General features: G+C 44.8%; 1 protein-coding gene across 1 annotated transcript in view; it reads left to right on the top strand.

The window, feature by feature from the left end:
* The window catches only part of LOC141111276 (indolethylamine N-methyltransferase-like), a 57,146-nt gene extending 38,676 nt beyond the window's left edge, over positions 1-18,470 (top strand). Inside the window, exon 3 of the mRNA XM_073603421.1 lies at positions 17,859-18,470. Coding sequence (XP_073459522.1) covers positions 17,859-18,282 — 424 coding nt within the window. The 3' untranslated portion in view covers positions 18,283-18,470. The remainder of the gene's footprint in view (positions 1-17,858) is intronic.
* The last annotated feature ends 272 nt before the right edge of the window (positions 18,471-18,742 follow it).

Raw genomic sequence — 18,742 nt, 5'->3', positions numbered from 1 at the left:
TATGTATATGTATATATATTTGTATAAATCTATACCCAGGAGCTCCCCCTGCTCTAGACCTTAAAGTCACTATCCTTTGTAACTAAATGCAGGGCCCTGCAATGAAAAGGTAGTCCTGACGTCTTCAGTCTTCGCTAGTTTTTATAATTGTAATCCGCAAAGGGGTTCCTCCTGGGTGTTGCGCAGTGTAATGTAACACACTAAAACAATTGTAATCCAGCAGATTGACTAAGTGTTCTCATATGAAGAAAACAAACATCTAGCATTCGCTCTTGAATACTGAAGTCTATTCAGATGTGAAGTTCTGCAACTTAACTTGTTCCGTGGGACTATCAGTCCCAGCAACACTCTGTGCAGTTCTAAATGTGTGTGTAGCATTTAAATAAACTTGTTAACCCTCTCACCACACAGGATCCGAGCAGGTGGATGCCTCCGTTTCAGCAGTTCTCAGTCAGTATGGAGCCACCACCTCGCCGTCACACTGTTCCTTTCACTAACGACCAGGAGTCCTCGGTAAATACTACAGCTGCCTGTGGTACTGTACTAATAGGATCAGAAGAACACCACTAATTTTCTTCAGGTAGCTTTAGGTGCACACTGTGCAGAGAACGCACTACACTAACTTGTAAATACTGCAGCTGCCTGCGGTACTGTACTAATAGGATCAGAAGTACACCACTAATTTTCTTCAGGTAGCTTTAGCTGCACACTGTGCAGAGGATGCACTACACTAACTTGTAAATACTGCAGCTGCCTGCGGTACTGTACTAATAAGATCAGAAGAACACCACCAATTTTCTTCAGGTAGCTTTAGGTGCACATTGTGCAGAGGACGCACTAAACTAACTTGTAAATACTGCAGCTGCCTGCCTGTGTTATTAATAGGATTAGAAGAACACAACTCATTTTCTTCAAGTAGCTTCAGATGCATACTGTGCAGAGGACACAGTACACTAAATGTAAATACTGTAGCTGCCTGCCTGTGGTATTAATAGGAGCAGAACACCAGCAATTGTTTCCAGGTAGCTTTAGGTGCACACTGTGCAGAGGACACACTACACTAACTGTAAATACTGTAGCTGCCTGCATGTGGTACTAATAGGATCAGAAGAACACCATTGATTTTCTTCAGGTAGCTTTAGGTGCACACTGTGCAGAGAACGCACTACACTAACTTTTAAATACTGCAGCTGCCTGCAGTACTGTACTAATAAGATCAGAAGAACACCACTAATTTTCTTCAGGTAGCTTTAGGTGCACACTGTGCAGAGGATGCACTACACTAACTTGTAAATACTGCAGCTGCCTGCGGTACTGTACTAATAGGATCAGAAGAACACCACTAATTTTCTTCAGGTAGCTTTAGGTGCACACTGTGCAGAGGACGCTCTATACTAAGTCGTAAATACGACAGCTGCCTGTGGTACTGCACTAATAGGATCAGAAGAACACCACTAATTTTCTGCAGGTAGCTTTAGGTGCACACTGTGCAGAGGACGCACTACACTAACTGTAAATACTGTAGCTAATAGGACTAATAGGATCAGAAGAACACCACCAATTTTCTTCAGGTAGCTGTAAATACTATAAAAACACCTGCCGGCCTGTCAGTAGTAGGTAGAGAATAACAGGAACTAATCTAGCTAAACTGAATACAGTGTATATATATATATATATATATATATACACAACACCTAATATGTATATATATACACAATACACTGTATGTGCAGCTAACTGACTCGCCTGCCTACTCTATCTAACTTAATTCAAATGACACTGTCTCTCTGTCTATCTATCTCTCTCTCAATGCCAGAACACACTACACAGGGCCGCCATGTAGGCGGCCTTATATAGTGTGGGGCATGTACTAAACCCCCTGAGCCATAAGCTTTGGCCAATTACGGCTCTCTGTACAGACGGCGCTGTGATTGGCCAAGCATGCGGGTCATAGTGCATGCTTGGCCAATCATCAGCCAGCAATGCACTGTGATGCCGCAGTGAATTATGGGCCGTGACGCGCCACTCAAATTTGGTGCGAACGGCCCATATCGTTCATAATTCGGCAAACGACCAAACACAGGATGTTCGAGTCGAACATGGGTTCAACTCGAACATGAAGCTCATCCCTACTGATTATACTGCAGCTAGCAGAATCAACTGCCTGCCTGTGGTATTAATAGGATCAGAACACCAGCAATTGTCTTCAGGTAGATTTAGGTGCACACTGTGCAGAGGACACAGTACACTAACTGTAAATACTGCAGCTGCCTGCCTGTGGTATTAATAGGATCAGAACACCAGCAATTGTCTTCAGGTAGCTTTAGGTGCACACTGTGCAGAGGACACAGTACACTAACTGTAAATACTGCAGCTGCCTGCCTGTGGTACTAATAGGATCAGAAGAACACCAGCAATTTTCTTCAGGTAGCTTTAGGTGCACACTGTGCAGAGGACACAGTACACTAACTGTAAATACTGCAGTTGCCTGCCTGTGGTATTAATAGGGTCAGAACACCAGCAATTGTCTTCAGGTAGCTTTAGTTGCACACTGTGCAGAGGACACAGTACACTAATGCCGCGTACACACGGTCGGACTTTTCGTCTACAAAAGTCCGACAGCCTGTCCGACAGACTTCCGACGTACCTTCGGCGGACTTGCGGCAGACTTTCTTACGAACGGACTTGCCTACACACGACCACACAAAAGTCCGACGGATTCGTACGTGATGACGTACACCGGACTAAAATAAGGAAGTTCATAGCCAGTAGCCAATAGCTGCCCTAGCATGGGTTTTTGTCCGTCGGACTAGCACACAGACGAGCGGATTTCGGGGTCCGTCGTACTTACGACGTAAAGATTTGAAGCATGTTTCAAATCTAAAGTCCGTCGGATTTGAGGCTAAAAAAGTCCGTTGAAAGTCCGGAGAAGCCCACACACGATCGGATTACCAGCCAGCTTTAGTCCGTCAGCGTCCGTTGGACTTTTGTAGACGAAAAGTCCGACCGTGTGTACGCGGCATAACTGTAAATACTGCAGCTGCCTGCCTGTGGTATTAATAGGATCAGAACACCAGCAATTGTCTTCAGGTAGCTTTAGGTGCACACTGTGCAGAGGACACAGTACACTAACTTTAAATATTGCAGCTGCCTGCCCGTGGTACTAATAGGATCAGAAGAACACCAGCAATTGTCTTCGGGTAGCTTTAGGTGCACACTGTGCAGAGGACACAGTACACTAACTTTAAATACTGCAGCTGCCTGCCTGTGGTATTAATAGGATCAGAACACCAGCAATTGTCTTCAAGTAGCTTTAGGTGCACACTGTGCAGAGGACACAGTACACTAACTGTAAATACTGCAGCTGCCTGCCTGTGGTATTAATAGGATCAGAAGAACACCAGCAGTTGTCTTCAGGTAGCTTTAGGTGCACACTGTGCAGAGGACACAGTACACTAACTGTAAATACTGCAGCTGCCTGCCTGTGGTACTAATAGGATCAGAAGAAAAACAGCAATTTTCTTCAGGTAGCTTTAGGTGCACACTGTGCAAAGGACACAGTACACTAACTGTAAATACTGTAAATACTGTATTTTGTCAGTATATTAGGAAGAGAATAACAGGAACGGCTCTAGCTAAACTGAATAGAGTGTATATGTGTATATATATATATATATATATATATATATATATATATATATATATACATGTGTGTATATATATATATATATATATATATATATATATATATATATATATATATATATATACATATATATACACCTAGGATGCATATATATATATACACAATACACTGTAAGTGCAGCTAACTGACTCCCCTGCCTACTCTATCTAACTTAAATGAAATGACACTGTCTCTCTGTCTATCGCTCTCTGCCGCCACAACACCCTACACAAGGCCGCCACGCAGGCCTTGTACTAAACCCCCTGAGCCATAATTGGCCAAAGCCACCCTGGCTTTGGCCAATTATGGCTCTCTGTACAGACGGTGCTGTGATTGGCCAAGCATGCGGGTCATAGTGCATGCTTGGCCAATTATCAGCCAGCAACGCACTGCAATGCCGCAGTGAATTATGGGCCATGACGCGTCAATCGAATTTGGCACGAACGGCCCATAACGTTCTGTTCAAGAGAAAATAAATCTCTTTGCATTCAAGAAGTGTCTGGTGACCATAAATTTACCTTACATTACACTCTATACAGAAGGATGTCAGCTGTCCCTGGCTCTGGTGGTTCTCATTAGAATAAAGGAGGCCTGGGACCTTGCTACACCAGATATGTTGGAGCAGCTAGTGGGTATTAGAGTGGTGTATTAGGCTGCCCATAGATGAGCGGGCTGAATGAAATAAAATGATCAGATCCCCCTATCCACACATTCAAGGTGGATGAATGAATCCTCCCTGCTGTGTCATTATCTTCCTGCAGCACTGATCGAGCGTGGAGAATTCAACAGGGTGGTTGTACAGAAGTCACTTCTGTACAACTACAGTGCCCATACAATGTCCCTGCTGAACCGGTCAAATTTCGATCCATGTATGGCCAGCTTTAGTAGATACTGAAATATAAAATATTGAAAGACACATACAAATCAGAAAACTGTACCTGTGGTCATTTTCCTTTATTAACACTTACAATATGTATGGCATCATAGTGATAGTATATAACAATCTAAAAACAAAGTAAAAATTACCTATGAAGTTTAAAGGAGAAGTCCAGCCAAAGCTTGTTTGGCTGAGCTTCTCCTATGGATCACCGGAGTGCAATTTGTTTTGCACTCCTGTGACCCATTTTCAGAAGAGAGGGGACTGAAGTCCCCTCTCTGCTGACGTCATGGATATCAGTCCAGGCATCCGCCAGGTGCCTGGATTGACACCTGTCTCAGCCTCTCAGCGAGCCGCCCCTCCACAGCTCAGTGCTCCAATGAGCGCGGAGGGAGATGAGCAGAGAGCTGTGACTGACAGTCTACAGCTCTCTGCTCACAGAGCTGTGAAAACTGAGCGATCGGTGGTGTTCAATCGCTCTGTTTTCAGTGCAGAGGCGCCGGGGGACAGATGCAGCATCGGACTAATGCTGCATACACTGAAGTAAGTATAAATCTAAAAAAAAAAACCCTTACTTCTCTTTTAATTATTAATATTGAAAGTAGAAGAGCAAACTACAGATCTTCCAAAGTCCACCGTGGTAAGGGCAATAGGATTGACCCTGTCATGTGTTAAGGAGGTAGCATAAGACTACCATATTGCTGCCTTAAAAATCTCCAATGGAGTGAAATCTTCTGCATGTTGCTATAGGGATCTCCAAACTACGGCCCTTCAACTTTTGCGGAACTACACATCCCATAAGGCATTGAAAAACTCTGACATTTACAGACTAGGCATAATGTGAATTGTAGTTACTGAACAACTAAGGGTTCATAGTTGTGCAAGTAAATGAATTTACTTGCACACAAACACAATATAATACCCAACTTTTGGTAAAATATAAAAGATGATGTTACGCCGAGTAAATAGATACCTAACATGTCACACTTTAAAATTGCGTACGCCCGTGGTATGGTGCCTAACTACGGCACTTAAAATTCTCCGTAGGCGACGCTTTAAACACTTTTACAGGTTACCCGTTTAGAGTTACACAGAGATACCTTTTACCTGCTAACCACTTGGGCCAGGTGAGTCGTGCAGTGGCTGGACTATACCTTCCTATTTCTGCAGTATGCTTTTGGTCTGGGCGGACCTCTCCTCAGCCTGCACCCTCACTAGTCAGCAGCATCCAACTCATGGGACCTTGACAACATGAGCGGGTACCCTTAAGCATTTATCATGGGTCACAGTGAGTACGTCCGGGTTCCCTGGTCTCGGCTTTGTTCCATTGTGTACTTGAATTGAAGCTATGCACTTTAGAGCCTGATTTCTATACAGGATCTTGCTTGCTTGGTCTGTTTATATTTATTCTTATCTTCATTGCTTATGATTTATGCCTCACCTGAAGACACTACTCTGGTGAATGAGCTGTCAGCCGGGGCACATCCCAGCATGTACGCAGGTCTAAACAATCTCAACAATGAGGCTACGTTCTTGTCTCTGACTGGATCAAATGGACTGTTGTGAACAGTTGGACAAATTACCTTTTTTTGAGACTTTTTGATGGTTTATCTGCAAGTATAATGGCTCCTTGGATGTCTTAATCTGACACTTTGCTGAATGTGTGAGCCATGGCTGATATTATTAAGTTACACAGCTGGAGCATTTTTTCTTAACCTTTTAGATGCAATTTCCTGCACAATTGACCTTTGTTTAGGGGTCTAAACTTATCAGCTTATTTTATCTTTCATTTGTATATTCACTTTTTAGTGATCACGTATAAAGTGAAACCTGGAGGAGAAAATGGACAGAGGGGCTGCATGATTAAGGGAGGAACAAGGTCAATGAACAGTCAGCTAGGTCAGTGTGTTTGGTGGGGGTGTAGCCCTTACCTGATTGGAGGCAGAGGTCGAAGTGGCAGGGTTCAGATTAGAGGGTCTTTGTGTTGAGGTAGTTCTCTCACATTCCAAGGAGTCAGGAGAAGTGAGAAGTGGCAGCTTCGGTCCCCCCCCCGCTGGAAGAGAAACACAGAATGAGTGAAGTGGAGGCCTTGCTGGGCCAGGTCGGGGCTGCAGCAGAGGATCGGGTCCGCAGTGGCTGCAGCAGCAGCTATTAGACATGCTGGGGGGGGGTCAGGAGCAGCTCCCTCACCTGCTACTTCCACATCTGCTTGGAAACAGGCTAGGAGGGTTCCCCGTCCTGAGCGCCCGAGTCCTTCACCTGTGCCCCAGGTCCAGCCTCCATGTAGGAGCCCCTGTCTCAGGGACCCTCCAGGGCCTGCTGCTGGGCTTCCTGCTCTAAGTCCCAGAGGTGGCCCCGGGAGGAATCCTCGTCGCCAGCGGGACCCGAGGGATCCTGCTCTTACTCCCTCTCCTCCCCCTCTCTTCAGATGCCTGAGTTTGTGGCTGCGCCCCCTGCTGAGGTTCCAAGCGGGGGAGTGGCTCAGCATGGCAGACAATCAGAAACACGCAGTGGGGGTGTCATTTCCCCTCAGCTGCTCCCAGCGGGAGATCATCTGCCCTGGATGCTAGAGGAGATTGCATGGAGGGGGGGTCCACTTTACTCCCCTGCCGGCCGCCGCTGCGAGGATCTGTAGCCGTCAGCTCTCTCTGTGGCTTCAGTGCAGAGAGGAGCTCGGCCAGAAATTAGAACAGCTATGGGCAGCAGGAGGGTTCGGGCACCCTCTGCTTGCCCTCCAGTGCCGCTGCAGCCTGGTAATGCCAGTGGAAGGAGGCCGGAGACTCAAGCTGGGGGATCCGCCACTTTAAAGAGACAGCATGTCCCTGCTGCAGCTGAGGGTTCTGAGGTACCCCGCAGCTCATCATCCTTGCAAGATATGGCTGGGGCAGACGATGATGCTTCCTGGAACCCTGAGCCAGAGTCACCAAAACGCAGGGTGCAAGGGACGCCGATGCAGTGGGAATCTTCTGCAGCATCTGGTTAGGTCACCCTGCCTTTCGGAGCCAGCTGGGATCCGGGCGAACGGCCGAGGCAATCGCGTCCTCCGTTTCCAATGTTATGTCTGCATTGCAGATGCAGACGGCTGGGGGTTGGAACCCCTCAAGGCAAAGGAGCCACGGAGGATAGGGGCGGCAATTTGACTATTGCTCATGATGCGTGATTTTTCCGGATGCATCATTGTATGGTCAGATATCGTGGCTAAAAAGGTTTGGTGTTTTGCTCACTCCATTGGTTGTCTGAACAAGGCGAGAATTAAGTTAAACAAAGAGGTAGACGGGTTTGTGGCTAAGCTCCGGGGCATGGTGGTTTGCCACCGGGATCTGGAGGATCAGTCTGTCTGCTATTGGAGGGATGATGGTGTTCACCTGAATGCAGTAGGGACAGATATTTGGTCTTTGGGCCTAAAGGAGGGGGTGATGAGGGCGCTGCAGGTGTGGAGGGATTCGCTTGAATGAGGTGTCACTCAAGCTCATGTGGCGGGTCAAGGGGTCTTTGGGGGGTCAGTAATTACATGGTTACAAAATTGTGGGGCCCATCTAAGGTATGGCACTTCCACCTGGTTAGTGGTGGTTCTCCGAGAAGTGAGGTCTCCTGGATGAGGGGAATATGGAATTATGTGTGTCAGAAAGCCTTTGGGCCGGTTGGGGCGCAGCTGAGGACATGGATGATTCCAGTTAAAATTGGTCCTTAAGGACACCCAAAGACCTCTTGTTGTTGGGCATTACATTGTTGAATTTCCACTTATTGGTATGTTTTGATATTATGTTATTTTATTCTTTGGTTAATAAAATTGGCTGCTGTGGCTGTATAAAACACATGTCACTCAGTCTGTGTCTTTATTCTAAGTTTGTAAGGACCTAGGTTGATGAATCCTTTAGTCGAGTGAGACCTGGAGGAGAAAATGGACAGATGAGCTGCATGACTAAGGGAGGAACAAGGTCAGGGAACGGTCAGCTAGGTCAGTGTGTTTGGTGGGGGTGTAGCCCTTACCTGATTGGAGACATAGGTCGAAGGGGCAGGGTTCATATTAGAGGGTCTTTGTGGTAAGGTAGTTCTCTCACATTCCTAAGGAGTCAGGAGAAGTCACAGCTTTCCACCCACCCGCCCTGGTGATAGGGGTTTACCGAAGTGGATAGCTAAGTGGTTGCATTTATGTGTCTAAAGTTTTTATCGAGTTTATAAAAAAAAAAAACAAATAATAATAATATAAAAAAAAGAATATATACCGTATTTATTGGCGTATAACACGCGCCGGCGTATAACACACACCCCAAGTTTAGGAGGGAATTTTAAGGAAAAAAACTTTTAGGAGGGAAGTTTAAGGGAAAAAAAATTACATTTAAATGCCCATCAATGCAGCCTTGTCAGTGTCATTGAAGCCTTCTCAGTGCAGCCTTGCCCCAGGGCAGCCTTGCAGCCATGTCAGTGCAGCCTTGTTAGTGCAGCCTTCCCCAGTGTCCATTGCAGCCTTGTCCCAGTGCAGCCTTGCAATCCCCGCCGATGTCCGCTGATTTTTTTGTGATCACGCTGACATACACATCCAAGTGTACAGATTTAAATATGGCGCCGCGGAGGGACTCGGCGGAGCAGAGATACACATAGCCGAATGTACTCGGCTCTTTTCGGCGCCGCTCACAGTCCCGCCCAGTGGCGGGACTGTGAGCGGAGCCGAAAAGAGCCGAGTACACTCAGCTTCGCGTATCTCGCCGAATCCGCCGGCGCCATATTTAAATCTGTACATTCGGATGTGTATGTCGGCGCGATCGCAAAAAATCAGCGGAGATCGACGGGGATCGGCGTATAACACGCACCCACGATTTTCCCCTGATTTTAAGGGGAAAAAAGTGCGTGTTATACACCGATAAATACGATATATATATATATAATTTACTAAATGTTGTATGTTGCTTATTTTGTCACAGCAGTTGGTGGGTCTAGGGGTCTTTGGGGGGTCAGTAAATACATGGTTACAAAATTGTGGGGCCCGTCTAAGGTATGGCGCTTCCACTTGGTGGTTCTCCCAGGAGTGAGGTCTCCTGGGGGAGGGGGAATATGCAATTATGTGTGATGTCGGAACGTCTTCGAGCCAGTTGGGGCGAGGCTGAGGACATGGACGATTCCAGTTAAAATTATGCCTTAAGCACACCCAAAGATCTCCTGTTGTTGGGCATTACATTGCTGAATTTCCACTTATTTGTATGTTTTAATATTATGTTATTTTATTCTTTGGTTAATAAAATTGGCTGCTGTGGCCGTATAAAACCCATGTCACTCAGTCTGTGTCTTTATTCTAAATTTGTAAGGGCCTAGGTTGACAAATCCTCCAGTCATTTTTTACCCAATTTTTTTTTATGGTAGAGATTTCAGTACTTCGGCATGCCCCTACAGGGATTATCATATTATATTTTATATACCAAACACTTAGCTTATTGCTTCCACTTAGACTTTTCTCAGTGGACACTCTGATTGGTATGCATGGTTTATTATGCTTTTTTCAGTGCTGTCACAAAGTAATCTAGAGCGATGTTGAGATGTATGAGCATTATGTGTCAGCAAACCCCCCCCCCCCCACAAAATTGAGCACTGATCTGCATGCTTACGCCCAAGTACAAATCTGCCTCCCTGCTGCAATCCTCTCTCCGAGCACAAATCTTTGCCCCCATCCCCTAAACCCCCCCAACACAAATACCCCTCCCCCAAAAAAGTCATGTCTCCTACTACAGATCCTCTACCCCTCAAAATTCCCTCCAAGTCCACATACCCTCTCCCTTGACCTCCTCGCAGCGCCCCCCCCTCCTCACATGAACCCACAGTGCCCAGTGCAGCTACCCGTCCTGCCCACCCCTTGTCCCGGGCCTGCTTTTTTACACATGAACTTCCCCACCAGTGTAGCACATTGAGAGGGTGGTCTTGTATTTACACTAGTAATATTTGCATATTTGAGCCATTTTGAAGTTTTTTTTGGATTATAGTCTATTCCATTATCAAGGAGAGTATCACCATCCTTTCATACGCATTTAATCAGATCAGGATTAAAAACATTTCTACCATGAGGGGTCGTTCACACCATACATGCATGAAAACTGATGGGAACTGAAGTGAAAACCGAGCAGATTTCACTTGCAGAGACATCAGCTTCACATCAGTTTTCATGCATGTTGACATCAGTTTTCATGTGTGTCAGTTATGTGCCCTGTTCACGCCAATGTTGATGCCATGTCAGTTTTTTTCCCCATGGAGAAAACTGCATACACGTTGCAGATTCCTGCGCAGAAAAAATCTGCATGTTGAGGTGTGAACAGGGCACGAGGCCTTAGCCCCTGGATCACACCATGGTGCAGAGACTCCAGTTTTTCTGCATGCGTTCTGCAAGGGCACAAAAAAAAATGGTTCCCTATGTGCCCTGTTCACACCACAACACTGGTATCACGTGTGGATTTTTTTCTATGCAGAAATCTTAAATGTGTACGCAGTTTTCCACACGGAAAAAACCTGACATGACATCAACATCGGTGTGAACAGGGCACAGAACTGACACGCATAAAAATTGATGGAAACTGACGTGAAACTGATGTTTCTGCAAGTAAAATCTGCATTCCCTTCAGTTCAACATTTTTCACGCACGTATAGTGTGAACGAGCTCTTAATCTTGCCTCAAGGTTACTTTCTTCTGTGGGCTATGTCACAGTCTTGTGATATTTAACCACACATATTTACCTCTGAGTTCAGGACTTCATTTATTCCTGTGAACTTATTTTTACATTTACACATTCATCATCTTTGCTGGATTCCATGATATCTTGTGAACCTACACAGACTATTCATATTATTCCCCTTTTCTCAGTTGGAGATCATTTATTCACTCAAGTGAATCCTGTAAATAGACTCATCCCAGTTTATTGTGTCCCTATAGGTTACTTTATCAGCTTGCTTAGATTGTTACATAATATTTCTGTTAAACATTTGTGTATTGTCCCTTTTTCTTTTTATGAATCTTGGACCTTTTCTTATCATTTTTGATTGAGTTTTATGATTGGGATTTAGTACGCAGGTTTATTATCATGGCACAATCTCAACGCCACCTAAGTTTTTCTCCTGTCTTTTAAGACATGTATTTTTTTTAGCTTTTTCGTACTACATATTTTAAAGTGAACATCAATAACTAAACAACATTAAAAAATGTAATCCTTAAACTTCTACACTTGTTCAATCATATTTTTTAAGCCTCCACATATAGACAAATCGGATAATCTTAGATTTCATACCCTCCTCTGCCCCACTCAGGTGCAATAAATAAATAAAAAAACACTCCAACCTCCCGGGATGGCCTCCTGCTGAATGCCTGCTCTGCGCTTTGACATTTCTTATAGGTAAGAGGCGGAGCCACCTGGCATCACCCGATGTCACCACCCTCTTATGACTTCATGGACTGGTGCATGCTGGGCCTGTGATGTCACAAGGGCCCCCTGAATGACGTAGACAGGTGGCCCCACCCCTTACCTATATAAAAAATGTCAAAGTGCAGAGCAGGCATTTGGTGGGAGGCCGTCCCAGGAGGCATAGCGATTTCAATTTATATTTACTTTTTGCGGTCGGCGGTTCGGCGGGTTGCGTGATTGACGATGGATTTACATCGAGGGACACCATTTTTTTATTATTTAATAAGGTGTCAAAAACTTGTTTTTAGTACATTTTGACACTTTTTTGGTGAATGGGTAGTGTTACTATGTACTTGATACCCATTCACATGGGGGGAGGTTCTGGGGGCCCCTTGTTAAAGTGGGCTTCCAGATTCTTATAAGCCCCCCGTCTGCAGACCCCCATAACCAATGGCCACAGTTGTTGGGATGAGGCCCTTGTCCCCATCAACATGGGGGCAAGGTGCTTTGGGGTGGCCCCAAGGCACCCACCCTCCATTTGAGGGCATGTGGTCTGGTATGGTTTCCTGACCTGCCGGGCTGCATGCCCAGATAAGGGTCTAGTATGGATTTTGGGGGAACCGTATGCCATTTTTTTCTTACAGTGGGGACGGAGAGTATTCAGATCCCCTTAAATTTTTCACTCTTTGTTATATTGCAGCCATTTGATAAAATCATTTAAGTTCATTTTTTTCCTCATTAATGTACACACAGCACCCCATATTGACAGTAAAACACAGAATTGTTGTCATTTTTGCAGATTTATTAAAAAAGAAAAACTGAAATATCACATGGTCCTAAGTATTCAGACCCTTTGCTGTGACACTCATATATTTAACTCAGGTGCTGTCCATTTCTTCTGATCATCCTTGAGATGGTTCTACACCTTCATTTGAGCCCAGCTGTGTTTGATTATACTGATTGGACTTGATTAGGAAAGTCACACACCTGTCTATATAAGACCTTACAGCTCACAGTACATGTCAGAGCAAATGAGAATCATGAGGTCAAAGGAACTGCCTGAAGAGCTCAGAGACAGAATTGTGGCAAGGCACAGATCTGGCCAAGGTTACAAAAAAATTTCTGCTGCACTTAAGGTTCGTAAGAGCACAGTGGCCTCCATAATCCTTAAATGGAAGACGTTTGGGACGACCAGAACCCTTCCTAGAGCTGGCCGTCCGGCCAAACTGAGCTATCAGGGGAGAAGAGCCTTGGTGAGAGAGGTAAAGAAGAACCCAAAGATCACTGTGGCTGAGCTACAGAGATGCAGTCGGCAGATGGGAAAAAGTTGTAGAAAGTCAACCATCACTGCAGCCTCTCCTCAGTGCAAGACATATGAAAGCCCGCATGGAGTTTGCAAAAAAAAACACCTGAAGGACTCCAAGGTGGTGAGAAATAAGATTCTTTGGTCTGATGAGACCAAGATAGAACTTATTGGTCTTAATTCTAAGCGGTATGTGTGGAGAAAACCAGACACTGCTCTCACCTGTCCAATACAGTCCCAACAGTGAAGCATGGTGGTGGCAGCATCATGCTGTGGGGGTGTTTTTCAGCTGCAGGGACAGGACGACTGGTTGCAATCGAGGGAAAGATGAATGCGGCCAAGTACAGGGATATCCTTGACGAAAACCTTCTCCAGAGTGCTCAGGACCTCAGACTGGGCCGAAGATTTACCTTCCAACAAGACAATGACCCTAAGCACACAGCTAAAATAACGAAAGAGTGGCACCACAACAACTCCGTGGCTGTTCCTGAATGGCCCAGCCAGAGCCCTGACTTAAACCCAATTGAGCATCTCTGGAGAGACCTAAAAATGTCTGTCCACCAACGTTTACCATCCAACCTGACAGAACTGGAGAGGATCCAGTGTGTGAAAATCTTGTTGTTTCTTTCCCAAAAAGACTCATGGCTGTATTAGATCAAAAGAGTGCTTCTACTAAATACTGAGCAAAGGGTCTGAATACTTCTGTGTTTTTCTGTCAATATGGGGTGCAGTGTGTACATTAATGAGGAAAAAAATGAACTTAAATGATTTTAGCAAATGGCTGAAATATAAAAAAGAGTGGAAGATTTAAGGGGGTCTGAATACTTTCCGTCCCCACTGTATTTGGCGTGGGGTTCCCCTCCAAACCCATACCAGACCACACCATTTTTTTCTTTATGTTTTAACTGCCACTTTTTTTTTTTTGCAGCGGGGGAACCCCCCTGACAGCTGATGAGTCATCGGTTGTTAAGTGCACTGCGTCCGGCTTCCCGGCCCTGCTCCTTAACAACCAGCTTACACTGCGCCATGATTGGGCAAAGCTTTGCCCAATAAGGGAGCAGAATGCAGCGCTCATTGACTTGGTCTCCTTCAGGATGGTATTTCCAGAATATTGAAGACTGTTGTTATTTCTGACCTTGGTGATTTGCCCCGGACTAGAATATCCTGAAATGATCTCTGCAGCCTTGAGTGCTGACATCTGACATATTGTGATCCAAGTTCCCATGTCCAGCCGCTTTTGCAGATTCAATACCTAGAGCCAGTTTGGCTTATCTGAAGTAATGATCCCCATTCGCACTGGCTCAGGAGGCCTGTTGGAAAGCATGGAAATAAAAGCATGGAACACATGTCCTGTGCTTCACTGATTGAACACCACATTACTCTGTTCTTGTTAGGGACAGTAGCTGCATCCTATTACTGTGAGGATAAAAAAAGGATTCTGGTGCTAGGTATTGTTTTTTTACTTATGGAATAGTCAGCCTTGTTGCCCTGTAAGGTTTGACCCATCAGTATGCTGCAATGCCATGCACAGGAAAGGACTATTAGGCAGAATGCAAAAATGAGAAATGCATTTAGTCGAAGGTAAAATGTATTGAAATACAATCATAGTGAATAATCAGTTATGAGAATGAACTTAAGAAGGAGGCCCCTGAAAAATTAAAAGTCATCAGCTACAAATACTGCAGCTGCTGACTTTTAATATATGGACACTTATGTGTCCAGGGAGCCTGCAATGTCGGCACCCCAGCCGATCTTCTGATTGTCTGTCGGGTGCGGTCGCCACCATTTCAGGTAAGGGAACCCGGCTTTTGGCTTCAGAGCCAGGCCCCTACTGCGCATGCGCGTAGCGCGCCATGCTTTCTAATTGGTCCAGCGCCGGAGGAAGTAGTAGGCGGCCGAACTTCCGAGAGATGGAGCTGCGGCCCTCTCTCCTGGAAGTGGGAAACAATACCTGTCAAAAACAGCTTCCCGTTCCCCCCCCAAAAGGTGCCAAATGTGGTAATGGAGGGGGGGAGAAGACGGATAAGCAGAAGTTCCATTTTTGAGTGGAATTCCGTTTTAACAGGCGCTGACCAACCAAACAAATGATGTGTGATAAAGGGACAGCAAGAGCCATTTACTGTGTTTGGATGCATTGTACGCTATTTGGTAAGAAATATCAAATAACATTAAAATAAATGCACACATTATATTGCCTCTTTGTTTTTTAGGGTGCTATTATAACACTTTTTGGAGTTAATTTCCTAAAGACAAATAGACATTGCAAGGGAAGTTGTACTTTGCAAGGGAATTTTACCCTGCACTTAGCGAATAAGGTGAAGGTCTGCTGACTTCCATCATCTAATCACATGCAAGTAAAACATTTTTTTTTTCACTTTCTTTGTACTTGATTTTATATTGTTTGCAAAGTGAAATATCACCTCATTCACTAAGCTCTGGGAAAAATGCCCTTGCAAAGTTCAACTTCACTTTCAAAGTCAACAACCTTTTTGCCTTTAGTAAACCAACCCCATTGTCTTACCAGTTCAAGTAACAACAAGCAAACACAAACATGTTATTTCAATGACAATAGCTTGTCAAGCCCTCCAGATGACCTAATTTAAACATAAAATATGACCTCCTATTGACTGCAATGTAATTCAACTTCAAAATCCTAGTGTAGCACCCTCCGGTGTGTGCTACTAGAAGGGAGATTAGGCAAACTATAGTCAAGCCCAGGGATAAACCTGAGTCACTGCATCTAGGTCAGGGTTATTAGAGGCCAGGGCTGGATGACTCATAGCAGCTCTCTGATGCCCCCACCCTGTTTCTAGAATGTTGGAGAACATTCTGGAAGATAGTGGGCGAAAGCTGGGAGGGTTTGCCTTGAATATTTAGGGGTCCTTAGCCAATACTCAGGTTGGGGGCCTGGCAGGAAACTAATGAGCCATACCAGCAGAGGAGTTGAGTGGCAGAAGGACAAGCAGTGTTGAAGAGAGTCTGTCGTGGCCCTTGAGGGACCCCTGCCAGGAGGGGTTTCACCTCGGGCTGGAGCTGGGGAGGCTGGCCTGGAAGGATCCCATTACAGGAGTGGGAAGAGAAAGCAGCCAGGTGGGCTGGTGGCAGCCAGGTGAGCTAGAATTTCTGCAAGCAGTAGAACTGGGACAAGTGTCTACAAAGAGGCAGAAGGTTGTGTTAGATGCTGTTCACTCCACATTGCAAGTTTACCAAGGGACTGTTCCCAGCCTGTAATGGGCTATTGCTGAACTAACTAGGGACAGTTAGTTCCCACAGGAGTCAACCAGCAGGATCTGTACAATGGAACCAAGTTTGTGCAGGTGGAAGGAAGAAGAGGAATCTGTAAATAGGGAGGAAGTTGTCCCTGGTGTTAATTGTTGGACATTTTCAAGTTGGGTATCCCATAATCCCTTAACCAGGGCCATCTTAATGCAAAGGCACTCCTGGGCACTGCCCAGGGGCCCCGGGTGCAAAGGGCCCCACAATAATCTTACATTACATCATATTTGCCAACTGCTTGGGACATTCATGCTTTTTACTAAACTGTCCAGAGATGGCCGTGTCCCGGGAAGCGTCCCAGAACCTATACTGTGCCCTCCTGACCCCTCCTGCACTGTGCCCTTTGTGTTGATTAGTCTTTGATTTATGGAATGTTTTCTTTTTGTAAAATTTATTTTATTGAAAGTACTAATGAATCTATGTTTAATTCTATCAACTATTTATACTTTAATTCTTGAAAGTAGGTGCGTAAATTGGGGCAAGCTGGTAGGGGCCCCAGAGCATTACTTTGCCCAGGGGCCCATGATGCTATTAAAGGGGTTGTAAAGGTATTTTTTTTTTAAATAACAAACATGTTATACTTACCTCAACTGTGCAGCTCGTTTTGCACAGAGTGGCCCCGAACCTGGATTTCTGGGGGTCCCTTGGCGGCTGTCTCAGCTCCACCCCGCAAGAACTAAACACCTTCATGCGAGCTCTCTTGCATGGTGTTTAGTTCTTGCTGGCACGCTCCTGTGATACAGCCGGCGGCTATAGCTGCTGACTGTATCACTCGGCCCCGCCCCCCGGCGCGCCGTGTCATTGGATGTGATTGACAGCGCGAGCCAATGGGTGCGCTGCTTTCAATCCATCCACTCTAGCCAATCAATGGCCAGGCTGAGCGGTGAAGAGGAATTCGGGGGTGAGCGCAGCAGGTGAACGGGCTCAGGTAAGTAAAATGGGGGGCTGGGGGGGCCGGTATTGTCGGATGTTTTTTCACCTTAATGCATAGGATGCATTAAGGTAAAAACGTGAACCTTTACAACCCCTTTAAGATGGCCCTGCCTTTACCCCATCTAAGTTATCATCCCCTAATAAAACAACAAAAACACAAGCCAAAGGTCTGATCACTGTGTCTGGATATAAGAAGGAAATGCTGTGTGACTGGCTGTGTAGTAATGGGGAACTCTGCAATTAGCAACTCCTACAGGGGTAGTGCTACACTAGTATGACAATTTTATTTTAACTTGTCAAATTACAGTCTAACTGAATTTTAGCAGAATTGCTTATCACACAACATCACTGTATATTGAAATATTTCCTGTAATATCCATATTATGTTTTTTTTTTTTCTTTCAGAGATCAACTTCAGGAGACAGAAATGCGCCTAAGGTCGTCCATCAAGCAGATTTTGAAATGTGATTTTGAACAGGAAAACATATCTTCCCCGGTGCTACTACCACTTGCTGATTGTGTTATCAGTGCGGGGATACTGGAAATGATCAGTAAAAATGAAGATGAATATATGAAGAATCTGGAGAAGACAATAAAGCTGCTAAAACCTGGAGGCCAACTGTTACTTTTTGCAGTATTAGATGAAACTTACTGGGTTGTTGGAGCAGAACGGTTCCATTGTTTTAAATGTAATGAGGAGTTTGTGAAAAACGCCTTTGGTAAGGTGGGTTTAGTCATTGATTACTATTCATTGCAGAGGAGACGCAATGTCAGCGATCTCACTGATTATAAAGCTGTTCTATTCATTGTTGGACGCAAAGGGGAGTAGATGATTGGAGCCAATAGCATTCATCTGGAGCCAAATCGAGGGAAATCGAATTATGTTGGCCTCCAGGTTTTATTGCAGTCAGAAATCACAGCAGCTGCGCTAAAGTCAGCAATGTTATTTTGCATCAATCTGTGTTAAATTGTGTTAACAAATATCGCTATCTTATTAAAGATCATTAAGAATATAAATGTGTGTTGACTTGTCTTGGAAGAATATTGTAAACCTTTTATGTACACAATACATTTTTTTATCTATTTATTGATCACCAACGCATTTCAGGACATTTACTGTGTGCCTTTCATCAGAATATGGATAAAGATTATATAAAAATACAATATCAGATACAGTGTATGGACAATATATTAGAAACCATAACAAATTAACATTATCAGGTTCAATACCTAAACATTATTAAAAGTTTAGGAGGAGAAAAAATATGGAAGAGATTAAATTGATAAGT

Source organism: Aquarana catesbeiana, linkage group LG10, assembly GCF_042186555.1.
Source record: "Aquarana catesbeiana isolate 2022-GZ linkage group LG10, ASM4218655v1, whole genome shotgun sequence".
NCBI lineage: Eukaryota > Metazoa > Chordata > Amphibia > Anura > Ranidae > Aquarana > Aquarana catesbeiana.
Note: the sequence above shows the minus strand (reverse complement) of the source record. Positions and strands in the feature narration are given on the sequence as shown.